Below are 14,358 nucleotides of genomic sequence, written 5' to 3'. Positions count from 1 at the left end.
GTAGATAACAGACCAGAGAGCCAGCGGCACCGTTATTGGCAGCCACTCCACACCACGATCATATCTCGTGGAGGGACCTCGTGGGACAATTAGGCGGAATCGTCGGCATCTTGTTCCCATGAAATACTCTCCAGACCAAACTGAGAGCAATAATGGGGAGCCAGAATCTGCAGAAGCCGGGGAGCAGTGCTCCACGGACATGCCAGAGCCAGTTTCTCCAGAGCTTCCATCTACACCCAGAACCAGATCCGGAAGAGTGGTTGTGAGACCAACCAGATTGGACTTGTGACGGATCAGATGGAAAGGACAGTTTTACACAAGAATACCCCTCTTCCGTAGTATTGTTTGCACAGTAAGGGTAAAAGTGTAAAAGCTAAAAGGTTGTCATTTTCAAATATGCATGTTCAGAAGTTGGGAAATGCAGGGGGTGCGACGAGTTAGCATGTAAGAATTTGTGTTACTTAACGGGTTAATTAGAGTTAAGATTTTCATTATATAGTATTCCTTACAGGTAAGCGCAGGACCAGACCTTCCAGCCACAGAGGCAGAATAACCCTCTAAGGTCTGGTGAGTCAATGGTAGTCTACCCATTGATTCTAGAAAGGGTAGATGTGGTGTAATTGCATTGTACAGTAGATGTTAATGCAGCCAGTCAGTGTAGTTAGGCTGATGGCAGCTAGAGGGCGAGACCGGTGTGTTTTTTGTATAGAATGTTATGTTATGTGGGGGCAGAGCAAGAACAAGAAAATAAAGTGTGGTTATGAATCGTACAGTGGACCCGCGTATAATTGAATAACACGACAGGGGGCAGGGTTTAATAAGAATATTTTCTTCTTCCTGCTCCTTTTCACACATGGTTGCAGTGCTTTACTGATAGAAAGTGTGGTTGGTTGGTCTGAAAGAACTAACTGTGGAAACTGTTGTACCAAGTGTGAAATAAATAAATAAATGAAATGAATGAATGAACAATGTCTCAATCCAGTCAATACTGCAGAGCCTCTAGTTGCAAATAGTGCTAATGCAAAATGGACCCATTGATTACCCAGTGTTTTATCTTATCAGTTCCAAGAATATTCCCTCTAATGGTTTAAAAGTTATTAAGGTGTTTTCTTGCAAATTTTAGATGAGCTCCATTAATAGTGTTTTTCACTTTACCAATCTTCCATGGATTCCATTTAACCCAGTGTCTTTCAGAGAATGGAGTCATAAAAACTAGGCTTTAGTGTTTGGAATTTAATGTCATTGTCAGGTTGGGTTAGGAGGACCCAAGAATGCAGTCAGGGAAGCAGCAGGAGGTCAAATTCAAGGCGTGCCCTTTAATGAGGCTGAACAGGCAAGAGACGAACATAACATGGGATGGGAACACAGATGGAGCACACTAGACAAGGCAGAAGAAGCAGAGCTGAACAGAAAGCACACAGGACAAGAGAATAAAACAGGAAACACAATCACTGAGATGCAGACTGACTAGATACAGGGAATAGAGTGATGGGATGAAAAAGTGCGAGACAGCAAGGGACAAGTGAGGGCGAGAGAGCGACACAGAGACATCACTGGGGAAACGGCCAACTAAACCTCGAGACAACTAGGAAACATAAGTCACACGGAGAATATAAAAATAATGTATAAACAAGACGTAAAAATCCATAAACACAAAACACTGGGTAAACAACGCAGGCATCTTAACAGTAATCTAAAAAATAAATACAAAATTGTTCTAGTTATTTCGGATTCTAGTTATTTCACAACTTGATCCTGCATGCTAGCAAGATTTTTACAAAGCTTTGAATTGTGGCTGTTCAAAACACTTTAAAATACTGCTGTAAAAATTTAAGAATAACATATATTACAAATTACCTCAGTAATAAACCACTTTCTTTCTTTCGTTAGATGAAACTACATTAAGATAAAGTGTCATGTGTAGATGTATATACACTATCTCTATAGATATAGTTACATTTTTTTTCAAACTATAAGGCACACTTAAAATCCTGTGCTTGTCTGTGAAGGTTCTCAGTCATGTCCAGGTCATCGTAATCTAAGGAGCTCGGAAAGAAAAGCATCTGGACTTCTTTAAGTTGCTTGAAGGCGTTTTACCTCTCATCCGAGAAGCTTCTTCAGTTCTGAACTGAAGAAGCTTCTCGGATGTGACGTTCTACCTCTTCTTCAGTTCTGTCAGATAAAGGTTGTTGCTGTATATCCTAGTGGTGTGGATGAGTGAATCGATGTCTTGTTCACTCCTGGCGTACAGGTTGATGCCATTTCTGTAGAGGAGGTGGTTGACGATTCCATTCCATGGTTGGTACCCGTAGCCAGTTTTGTCAGTGATCACACTGGCCTTCAGGCCTATGCAGAAGAGTAGTGGAGACATGGTATCTCCTTGGTAGATCCCACTCTTGAAGGTTGACTTGTGCCACCAGTGTTGTTCTCTGCATCCTCATCAAATTCCTGATCAATTCTCTTTGGGTCCTGTTGATCTTGAATAGTTCTAGGGATTCCAGGATCCATGTGTGGGGCATTGAGTCATAGGCTTTCTAATAATCAATCTAGGCAGTGCAAAGGTTGGTTAACCTGTTCTTCTAGCCTCCGCTGACTGCTCAGTCTGCCAGTAACTAGCGTTTTCCACCTCTGGTATTCTTGACAATCCTTTTCTGTGCCCTGCTCATATATTGACCCATGTGCCTGTTCATCCTAGCCACTCCTGACAGGAGCTTCCATGTGGTACTGAGGCAAGTTATTGTAGTTGGTTTGGACTTGTGCCTTCTGTTGGTCCTTGGGGATCAGGACTGCCCGGCCTTCAGTAAAGCAATCTCAAGCAACTGTTCTGTCTGCCAGTAGCTGGTGTTTTGCCCCTCTGGTATTCCTGCCAATTCATTTCTGTGCTCTGCTGATGTATTGAGCCATGTGCCTGTTCATCTTAGCCACGTGGTGCTGAGGAAGTTTATTGGCCAGTACTGGCCAATAACCAAGTACAAGTACAAGTAGGACTGGGGAAGAAGGGTCTTCACCAGTCCCTCCCTGATCAAGACTGTCTGGCTTTCAGCCTTTCCGGGTGTCTCTCGTTAAATAGCAGCTGGTTCTTTTGTGTTGCCAGATGCTCATGAAGTACAGTCAGCTTCTTTAGCCAGTAGGCGTGAATCATGTCAGCACCTGGTGCTGTCCAACTCTTCATGCTGGAGAACCTTTCTTGGATGCCTTCCACTGTGATAGTTACAGGCCCCTGTTGAGAGAGGCTGCTGTGGTCTGCTGTTAGCACCATTAGCCACTGAGCATAGCTGTTATGTGTTGTGTTCTTCTCCCAGATGCTCTTCCAGTATTGTTCCATCTCCAGCCTTGATGGGGTTGCTGTTCTCATGTTGTTCCCCTGCCACTGAGAGCACACCTTGAATGATTCAGTAGAGTACAGCTGGTTTATTCTCCTGCCTTCTATCTCTCATGTATAACTATTCAAGCAGCTAGCCAAGGTTGTGAGTCTTTGCTTAGCAGCTTCCAAGGTATGAACAACTTGCTGTACTTCTTAGGCACCCCTTTCTTTATTGCACCTTTCTGTAGCTCCAGTAGTTGGCTAACTTTGCTCCATGCTAACTTGATCTTAGCCTCGACTCTCCTTCTCTACGGAGGGCACTACTCCTTGGGGCTATTCATTTTGTACCCAAGCATCTCTGTGATTACTGCTGCCATAGTTTAGATCTTTTTTTTTTCTGTAATGGTCGCAGTAGGGATTGTCCATAATGCTACTTTCACTTCTTCTAGTAGACCTTCAGAAGGTACTTCACTTAATCTTGGTAATTGGCCATGGAGAGTCCCGGTCTCCAACTTCGCCATGATCCTATCTTTCAGGTCAGCTGCTCTGGCACTCAATGCTCCTTCTGTCTCCGTGGGAGTGATGATATCTCCCCCTTGCCCTGACATCCTGGCTCCCCCTTGCTGTAGCATTTGTGTTGCACCTTATTGATCTCCAGTTGTGATAGTAATTCCTGCTTCTGAATGTTGGAACACTGAGCTACTAGTTGTTTGGCCTTCAGTGTAGATGTTGGCTATCAAAGATCCAAACATCCCACATCCAACTTCATTTAACCCCTTCCACTGGGGTTACTTGCATAATGGCATTCCAATATTGCCCTGTCCTCATCTCTTGGTCATTTATGCCTTCTTGTTCCACTAGTCCACTTCTCATCAGTGTGTTCTGGTTCCTCAACTCCTGACGTACACCTTCTTGGGCGATGTTGAGGACTTCATTTATCTCTTCCTCACTCATATCCGAGCTAGGCTTGGATAGCGTGTAGTTTTACAACTATCAGAATCAGAATCAGAATCAGAATCAGAAAGGGGTTTATTGCCAAATGTTGAGCAGGTTAACAACATTAGGAAATTGCTGCGGTGCTTCAGTGCAAACATAGTGTCATAAAGATATAAAAATAAGAATAAGAATTAAAAGTGCTACGTGGAAAGATATGTGCATGAGATATACATGAGATATATACATGAGAATAAGGATAAGAATTAAGAGTGCTACGTAGAAAGATATATACATTAGTGCAGGTGGTGATCAGTGCCAAACATGGAATGATGCAGTGACACAGCGTAGGGTCATGTGATAGTGGCGGGGACAGTCATATGGTTATTGTTCATGTGTCCAACAGCAGAGGGGAAGAAACTGTTCTTATGGCGAGAGGTTCTGGTGCGAATGGACCGGAGCCTCCTGCCTGAGGGGAGCAGGTCAAACAGACTGTGTCCAGGGTGAGAAGGGTCAGCTGAGATCCGAGCTGCACGCCGCAATGTCCTGGAGGTGTACAGGTCCTGCAGGGATGGGAGTCTGCAGCCAATCACCTTCTCAGCAGAGCGCACAACACGCTGCAGTCTCTGTTTGTCCCTGATAGTGGCTCCAGCGTACCACACGGTGATGGAGGAGGTGAGGATGGACTCGATGATTGCAGTGTAGAACTGCATCATCGTCCGTGTTGGCAGGTTGAATTTCTTCAGCTGCCTCAGGAAGTACATCCTCTGCTGGGCTTTCTTGATGACGGAGGTGATGGTGGGCTCCCACTTCAGGTCCTGGGTGATGGTGGTACCCAGGAAGCGGAATGAGTCCACAGAGGTGATGGGGGTGTCAGTCAGGATGATGGGGGGGAGTGGGGCTGTGTGCTTCCTGAAGTCCACAATAATCTCCACTGTCTTCTGGGCATTCAGCACCAGGTTGTTGTGGCTGCACCAGGACACCAGACGTTCAACCTCCCTCCTGTAGGCAGACTCATCCCCGTCCGAGATGAGCCCAATAACGGTGGTGTCATCTGCAAACTTGATTAGCTTGACAGACTGGTGGGTGGAGGTGCAGCAGTTGGTGTACAGGGAGAAGAGCAGAGGAGAAAGAACACAGCCCTGAGGGGAGCCGGTGCTGATGGTCCGGGAGTCCGAGACATTCTTTCCCAGCCTCACATGCTGCTTCCTGTCCGTCAGGAAGTCAGTGATCCACCGGCAGATGGGATCAGGCACATTCATCTGGGAAAGCTTGTCTCGGAGATGGTCTGGAAGGATGGTGTTGAAGGCAGAGCTGAAGTCCACAAACAGGATCCTGGCGTAGGTTCCTGGGGAGTCCAGATGCTGAAGGATGAAGTGTAGGGCCATGTTGATGGCGTCGTCTACAGACCTGTTGGCTCTATATGCAAACTGTAGGGGATCCAGGAGGGGGGCCGTGAGGGTCTTGAGATGGGAGAGAACTAGGCGCTCAAATGACTTCATGACCACAGATGTCAGAGCCACAGGTCTGTAGTCATTTAGTCCAGTGATCCTAGGTTTCTTGGGGACAGGGATTATGGTAGAGGACTTGAAGCAGGCAGGCACATGACATGCCTGCAGTGAAGAGTTGAAAATGCCAGAAAACACTGGGGCCAGCTTGTTTGCACAGTGTCTGAGGGTGGCAGGAGACACGCCGTCTGGGCCGGGAGCTTTCCGAGCATTCAGGTTCTTAAACTGCTTCCTCACATCTGCTTCATGAATATGAAGAGTTGTGGTGGGAGGAGGTGGTGTGAAATCCTCTTTTGTGTGGGGTGAGGAGGGGGGTGTTGTAGGTGAACGGTTTGAAGGTGGTGATGGCTCTATGGAGGGGGGAGAGGTGGGGGAATTAGTGTCCAAAGTGTCTCTATTGTTGGGGCCGTTGGAGGTGTGAAGGCTGCCTGATGGCTCGTCAAAACGGCAGTAGAAGTCGTTTAGGGTGTTGGCTAAGAGCAAGTCGTCAGTGGAGTGGGGGGTTTTAGGCTTGTAGTTGGTGATATTCCTAAAACCTTTCCACACAGAGGCCGAGTCATTCTCTGAGATCTGCTGCTGCATCTTCTCAGAGTGCTGATGTTTAGCAATGTCCACTTCTTTAGTGAACCTGTACTTGGCCTCTCTGTAGCAGTCCCTGTCTCCGCTTCTGAACGCCTTTCTCTTTTCCAGCCACAGCTTTTTGAGTTTAGGAGTAAACCAGGGTTTGTCATTGTTATAAATCACCCTGGTGCGTGATGGCACAATGCTGTCCTCACAGAAGTGGATATAGGAGGTGACAGTGTCCGTAAACTCGTCCAAGCTGTTAGAAGCAGCCTTCATTGTGTCCCAGTCTGTGGTCTCCAAACACGTGCGAAGCTCCTCCACAGCCTCGTTGCTCCACAGTTTTTTTGTCCTCACGACAGGTTTGGAGAGCTTCAGCCTCTGTCTGTACGCGGGGATTAGGTGGATCATGACGTGGTCAGAAAGTCCGAGTGAAGCGCGGGGCACCGCGCGATAGGCCCCGCTGATCGTGCTGTAACAGTGGTCTAATGTCCTCTCCTCTCTGGTCGGGCATTTAATATACTGCTTGTATTTGGGAAGCTCATGGCTCAGATTGGCTTTGTTAAAGTCCCCAAGAGCAATGATGAGAGAGTCCGGGTATGTCCGCTCCATGTGGAGAATCTGCTCCGCGAGTGCGCACTGAGCTGCCTGCGCATCCGCGTCTGGCGGGATGTAAACAGCGGCCAGGATGAATGAAGCAAACTCCCGCGGAGAATAAAACGGTTTGCAGTGAATAAAAAGGTATTCCAGAGAGGGAGAGCAGTGCTGAGCAATCACTGTCACATCTGTGCACCAGCCACTATTGATGTAGAAGCAGACCCCTCCACCTTTGGACTTACCGGATAGAGCGGCCTGCCGGTCCGCGCGCAGCAGCTATCCTGCTGAATAAGTGTGTGGGTGTGTATAGTATATATGCTTGTTCGATCTCTCTCTCTCTTTAAAAAATAAAGACAAGAGTGACAACAGTCACGAAAAGACAGTCAAAACAACAGTGGCACTAAAAAAGTGTTTCTAAAACATACACCATAGCACGTTTCACGACCATCTTGCAAACGTTACCTTTCAGTTTTTCTGCTACTTTTCTGTCACACCCCTGGCACCGGTCCCCACCCATGCCACCCTGCCTGCATTGTGTTCTTCATCTCTCTTGTGCAGTGTCTGATGCATTGATTGACTGACCTCAGATATTTAAACCAATCTACTGTTCACTATCTGTACTCCTTGCATTTTCACTTTTTTGCCCGTCTCCCTCTCATTCACACATGTGTATTCTGTTTTATCTCTACTGATTGTCATTCCTCTTCTCTCCAGCACATACCTCCACCTTTCCAGACTCTCTTCCACCTGCTCCACCTGTTCCCTCTCATCTGAAAACACTATAGTCCACAGAGATTCCTGCCTGTCCATCAAATTTGCAAACAAGAAGTATCCCAGAGGAGGCACTTTGAACCCATCTGTCACTCTTACTGCATACCTCACCACTATCTCGTTGCGTTCATACATGTCCTGCACCATCATGAAACCATACGGTTCACTGATCATAATCTGTCTTTTCAACCTAGCTTCAGCATCTTTTTCCCATAGCGTCATGGTATAGCTCTTCAACTTTATTCCCCTGTAGTCAGTACAGTTCTGCACATTAACGTTTTTCTTGAAAATCAGTACCAGCACACTTCTTCTCCATTCCTCAGGCAACCTCTCAATATCCAGGATTGTGTTAAACAGTCTGATGAAAATGTCCACTGCCCTCTCTCCTAGACATCTCCATACCTACACAGGTATGTCGTCTGGACCAGCCGCCTTTCCACCCTTCATCTTCTTCACAGCTGCCCTGACATTCCCTGTCCTCCACCCATCCTCCTCTCTCATTTACTTTATTCATTAACTCCTTAAAGTACTTCTTCCATCTTCTGAGCACACTCTCTTCACTTGTTTCCTTTTCTGTCCTTAATACCCCTAACCTGCTGCATATGCTTTCAACTTTGATTTCTTTGCCTGCCCAAGTCCTTTTCTCCTTGTTCAGTGTCCAGCATCACATAAACAAGCCTTTTCATTTGCCTTTTCCATCTCTCTAAGCCATTACTTGTTTTAAACATTTACAGCCTGCAGTACAGTATTATATACTAGCATGCAGCAGCTGCTGAAATACATTGTCCAATGTCACCTCCACAAATGTATCTTGCCTGTAGACAATAGCAGGGCTCTCCAAATGATTACAGCTACTCTATCCATTCTCTGGAATTCAGTCTCACTTTGAAGTGCCTGACCTTTTTTAGGGTGCCTCATGTGATGATTTAAGCAGCGCCCTTGTCTCTACCTGAAAACCTCCTCATTTCCATGATTAACTCTGGGAGCTTTGCTTCCTGCTGCTCATAAAATATACAATGGCCATTATGCTGCTGACCTTCCAGATTCTCAGCCTAATATATTTAGGATAAAAAATTAATATGTGGTTGCAAATCATTATCAATGATGTCTCCCAGCTGCTTCCTGTCACTGATGTGGAGTGGGAAAAAAATGGAAGAGGCGCAATGGAAATGATATAAAAAGTAAGATGTCAGAAATAAAGAGAAAGACAAAAGTAGAAAAGGAGGAAAGTGGATGAAGCAAAATGGAATAAAAAGGCTGAACTGCCACCCTAAAGCCTAATCACTAAGCCTTGTTAGGTTTAATGGAAGCCACAGCTTTACTGCTTGAGTAAGTGAGCTCATGGGAACTTGGAATCTTATAGGAAGGTGGAATAAGAAATACTTGTATGAAAGCACACATTATAAGAAAACCCCACTCACACTTTCAGTTTGAATTTAATAGTTACCACCATTTGAGATTGCGCATTTATTAATCACTCCCTGCAAAGGAAAGTTTGCAAATATGAAAATTGTAAATAGTACACAGGGAGCATCAAAAAGTAGCTTCTTTTTCTTTTTTTTCCAAGTAAATCAAAATGAGATCAGATCAGTCATATTTACACACATAAATTTCATGTGGTGAATATTTAAAATTAAAAAGAAGAAATTATTAAATAAATATTGGGTTAGTTTTTTAAGTTCACAAGCTGCTCTGCCTGTCTGTTACTATGAAATTACAGCTTATATTGCATTTTATTTATTTATTTATTTATTTTTTATTCTTTTTTTTTTATTTAATAAGGAACGTAAGATAAAACAACCTATGAAAACACAAATAAACCGAAATAAACAAGTAATCGAAAATAAACAAACGGGTGTACCATCTAGTCATTTAAACATATATACACACATATATACACATATATATACATACCTACATGCATACATATACGCCTATACAAACTTACATACATACGGACATACACATATATACACATAGCAGTTCAAAAATATGGCATACAAAATTACAGAGATTCAAACAAAATCGGGTCTCCTTGATGAAATATAATGTTTCAATTTATCCCAAATCTCAATGAATATGTCATATTGAAATCTGTTAAAGAAGGAAATTCTTTCCATTGTAAACAATCCATAAACAGTCTCATGCCAGTCATTAAGTGATGGAATTTTCACACTTAGCCATTTCTTAGTAATAGTCTTTCGGGCAGCCAGACTCAGAATACCATATAACAGCTTGGACATTTTATCTACATTCACTGAATATAAATATCTAGACAAAAGTTCATACCAATTAAAGGGGAGTTGCATACTAAAAATGGTCTGTAACTCAGAGTGAATCGATACCCAAAAAGTGTTGATCAATGTGCAAGACCAAAACAAGTGGAAGTGTTTTATTCCTTGAGCCCCACAGTTTCTCCAGCAGCTAGAGTGATTAGAATAGTGTTTACTTTGTGCAGGTGTAATAAAAAACCTGCAGAGACTCTTCCAACCAAAACATCTCCATATATTAGAACTAGAAATTTTCCACTGAAAGACACACTGCTGATACCAGATATCATTTGAAATTGCTATATTTGTTTCCTTTTCCCATTTTTGTTTAATGTAGACAGTGTTCAACTTCTTAACCTCTTGTAAACCCTTGTACAATCTAGAAATCACCTTCAGGCCAGGATCTGCATGGTAAGCCTTGACAAATATATTCAAAACGGGATAAGAGAAAAGATCTGTTCTCTTAGGTATAAAGTTATGTAGATGATGCCTGATTTGAAGAAACCTGAAAAAATCCGTATTGCTTAACTGGTATTGATCTTTTACTGATTGGAAGTCCCTAAGAGTTCCCTTATCATAAAACATACAATATGCCATTAAGCCTTGTCTTGCCCATTTTTTATATCTTGCGTCTAACTTATTGGGTAAAAAAATCAAGATCATAAGCGCACCATCTTAAGATCCTGGCCTCTTCATTCCAATCATTCTTATTAAGAAATTGTAACCAGAGTTTTAAAGGCAAGTTAATCCATTGGTTTCCTTGATTAATTTGTTTTTTAATGAGTGTCACGTCCCCTAAACTTGCCTGAATCAGAAAATCTCTTGAGACAACTGTTTCTATTTCTTTCCATCTTGCTTGGTAGTCTACATTGCACCAACATGCTAGGATCCTCAGTTGAGCTGAAATATAGTAATCTTTCAAACATGGGAACCCCAACCCCCCTTTATCTTTAGCCAACTGGATAGTTTGGTACTTAATCTGTGGTCTTTTCCCTGCCATATGAACCTAGAGATTATTTTATTTTTCAGTTATTTCAACTGGGAGTGTTAGGAACAGATAAAGCATCCTAGGCAAAATATTCATTTTGACTGTATCAATACGTGACTCAAAATTTAAAATTGGTATTAAGTTCCATCTTTTAATATCCTCATTTATTTTATAACACAAAGGCTTAAAATTTACATGATATATTTTAGAGAGACCTTTAGTGATATTTACTCCAAGATACTTCATTTACTCCAACTCCCAATTCAAGTTAACTTTAGACTTAATTTCCTGATTTGGCTTATAATTAAAAGTTAAAATCTGAGTCTTCGATATATTTAGTTTATAACCTGATAGTGAGCTAAAGGTCTCAAGAAGTGATAACAGCTTGGGGAAAGTAATATTTGGATTTGTCAAGTAAATCAAAATATCATCAGCAAACAAGGAAATCTTATGTTCTCAACCCATGATCTTGACTCCAGTAATATTAATGTTTTGTGTAACACTTTGACTCAGGGCCTCTATGAAAACGGCAAAGAGTGAAGGACTAAGTGGGCAACCCTGCCGTGTCCCTCTCTGTAGATTGAAAACATTAGAAAGCGCCCCTTGACTTTGATTCTTGCCCTTGGTGATTTATATAATGCTTGAATGATCATGATAAACGATTGATGAAATCCAAACTTACCCATAACTTTGTATAGAAATTCCCAATTAACCCGATCGAAAGCCTTTTCAGCCTCTAAGCTCATAAAGACCATCTGAGTTTTATTTTTAACTACATAATCAATAACATGTAATGTTCGGCGAACATTATCTTGCGTTTGTCTCTGCTTAATAAAACCAGTCTGATCCAAGCTAATTATCTGAACAAGAATATTTTCAATTCTTTTGGCAAGGATGTATGTAAATATCTTATAGTCCTGGTTAAGAACACTAATAGGGCGGTAATTTCCACAGTCAAGTCTGTCCTTTCCTTCTTTAGCTATTAAGGAAATAGAAGCCTCATTCCAAGATGGGGGAATTACTCCCGTCTATAAGATATAATTGAATGTTGTTTTCATCAAGGGGATCAATAACTCTTTCATTTCCTTATACCAATCTGATGGAAATCCATCTGGGCCTGGAGATTTATTGGGTTTTAATTTTGAAATAGCTTTTTTAATTTCAATTTCGGATATGTCCTTGATTAAGGTTATATTTTGGTTTTCAGTCAGCTTTGGTAAGCAAAGTGAGTCCAGGAAGGATATCATACCTTTATCATCCACTCTAGGTTGTGTGTATAGATCTTTGTAGAATTTTAGAAAAGCTAGCTGAATGTCTTCCAATTTGTACATGATGTTATTTGTTTGAGGATCCTTTATTTTGTGAATTATGTTATATAATATTATATTGCATTTTAAATGCCAAGGAACATGTCCACAATAAAAAACTACAGGATAATCCATGACTGAACTCTTGAGGTGTATCCTCATGTCAAACAGAGCCAAACTTTGATTGAAATGAGAGGAGTGTAATCCATGTAAATTAAAACTCCAGGCTTCAGATTGTATTTTCTACTCTAGGCTATGGATGATGTCAGTGAGGATGGAGATCCCTAATATTATTATTCCAGGCACAAATACACTGCTGTTCAGTTTTTCCGGTTCCAAGTAGCACCCAGTTAGGAGACAAGCAGCTTGAAGTGAAACAATATTAAAAGTAAAATAATTTGTTTTAAACAGTGAATGAATTTAAAGGTTGCACCAATTCCTAGTATAAGTACAATGTTTAACAAATTTATTAGAGCATTGCCCAGTCTGATATTTATGATTTTAAGCTGAGCTGATAAAAAAACCTTTTAAGATCTTAAAGAAATTTTTTAAGATACTTAATTCCAGGTACTGACTTGCAGTCATGAACAGGAAAAAATTATTAAAAATTATTCATTTTAGTGGTTGAATGTTATGTTTGATTAACCCTCAATGGTATAAATGTAGTCTGTCGCAGGGCTAACACAGGGAGACAGACAGAGACATTCACACTCACATTCACACATAAGGGCAATTTTAGAATAACCTAATCCCACTAACTGGATGTCTTTGAACCCACGCAGACACAGGGAGAACATGTAAACTCGAGGCAACAATGTGCAACAAAGGTACCAAAATGTTTTCTGTATTTATTGATTTAGTACATTTCTGAGGAAACAAATAATTTATTAAAAATTTCTATTTTTATTTTAACAAAAATCAAGTTGATTTTTATATCTGTGTTTAATGCAACAACTAAATAAATGGTCAATGGACTGCTTTTAGCTTTTAGCATGGAACAACATGACTCATTCAGACACAGTCATACAATCACCTTTTCTACATCTAAGTGCTTTCTTTCCAATGTTCACACACATAATCACACTGTGATTAACATGTTGGTAGCAACTTGGGTTCAGTATCTTGCCCAAAGATACTTTGATGTACTAACTGGAGCAGCCAGGGATCAAACCACCAACCTTCTGATTAGTACATGATTTGTATGAATTACTTGTGGTGGTTGTGGCTCACCTCCTGAGCCACAAATCACAAATAACTGTTTGTTTGTGTATCTCTGTGCCTCTGCTCATACACTGGTTATGTGTGATACCATGCGCAATGAATGGGGCTGTATGTGCAATTGTATGTAGTGCTGTGTGTCTGGATGTCTAACTACTCTCTGTGGAACTTTATCAATCGGAGGTGAATGCCATATTTCTGTCATTTGACCTTTGGAGTTCCATTGGATCCTGGTACCTTACATTTCACTTCATATAGTCCTCTCCAAGCTACTGACACCCATGCCCCCACACCCACATACACACCGTCATTTGCATCCATACACTATTGCTTACCCGCATACATCACATATGTAGGTCCCTAGGCTCCAAACTGTTCCTCAGACCTGATTCTGGGATCCTTTAGTACTCGCTGTCACTCTTATCCAGTTCACTGTCCTCACAGTGAACTATCCAATCAAATTCTTTCTTCCCATAAAATGTTCTTTTGCTTTCCTGCAAGTTTGTTCATGCTTATTTTAGTGCATGATTTGTTTGCTTTCACACCCCATCAATCAATGCTCTCAAAAGTGATCCCAATCCTCAAACACACCTGATTCAAATGACTGACTGGGTGTTGTCGTGCAACTGCCTGATAACAGACTGACGATTTGAATAAGGTGTTTTGGAGTGAGGAAGCAACTAAAAACCTAAAACAAAGTCAGAAGGACCAATTTAGAACCACAGATTTACCATGTGTGAAGAAAAGTGGCCTAATTGCATAATGTTTCTCTGAGGCAACCAACCAAAAAATGCATTTTTAGTAAATAAATGAACTAAGAATCAGCCTTTAAATAACTAGAAATACTTCTTCAGATATTCATATACATGCACATATTTGTTTTAAAAATATACTTCTTTCA

The 14,358-nt window shown here is 41.7% G+C and overlaps 1 protein-coding gene across 2 annotated transcripts in view; it reads left to right on the top strand.

The window, feature by feature from the left end:
- The window catches only part of LOC120718018 (seizure protein 6-like), a 155,170-nt gene that overhangs the window by 91,422 nt on the left and 49,390 nt on the right, over nucleotides 1-14,358 (top strand). The window contains exon 4 of one of the 2 annotated variants that reach the window (XM_040006323.1): nucleotides 7,998-10,091. The exons of the other annotated variant lie outside the window; for it this stretch is intronic. Within the exon in view, the coding sequence (XP_039862257.1) occupies nucleotides 7,998-8,027 (30 nt within the window). The 3' untranslated portion in view covers nucleotides 8,028-10,091. Of the gene's footprint in view, nucleotides 1-7,997; nucleotides 10,092-14,358 lie in introns of those variants that run through there. 2 annotated transcript variants of the gene reach the window in all.

This window comes from Simochromis diagramma, unplaced genomic scaffold (assembly GCF_900408965.1).
Source record: "Simochromis diagramma unplaced genomic scaffold, fSimDia1.1 OVJJ01000024.1, whole genome shotgun sequence".
Taxonomy (NCBI): Eukaryota; Metazoa; Chordata; class Actinopteri; order Cichliformes; family Cichlidae; genus Simochromis; species Simochromis diagramma.
The sequence above is the reverse complement of the archived record's forward strand: the minus strand, read 5'-3'. Positions and strand labels throughout refer to the sequence as shown.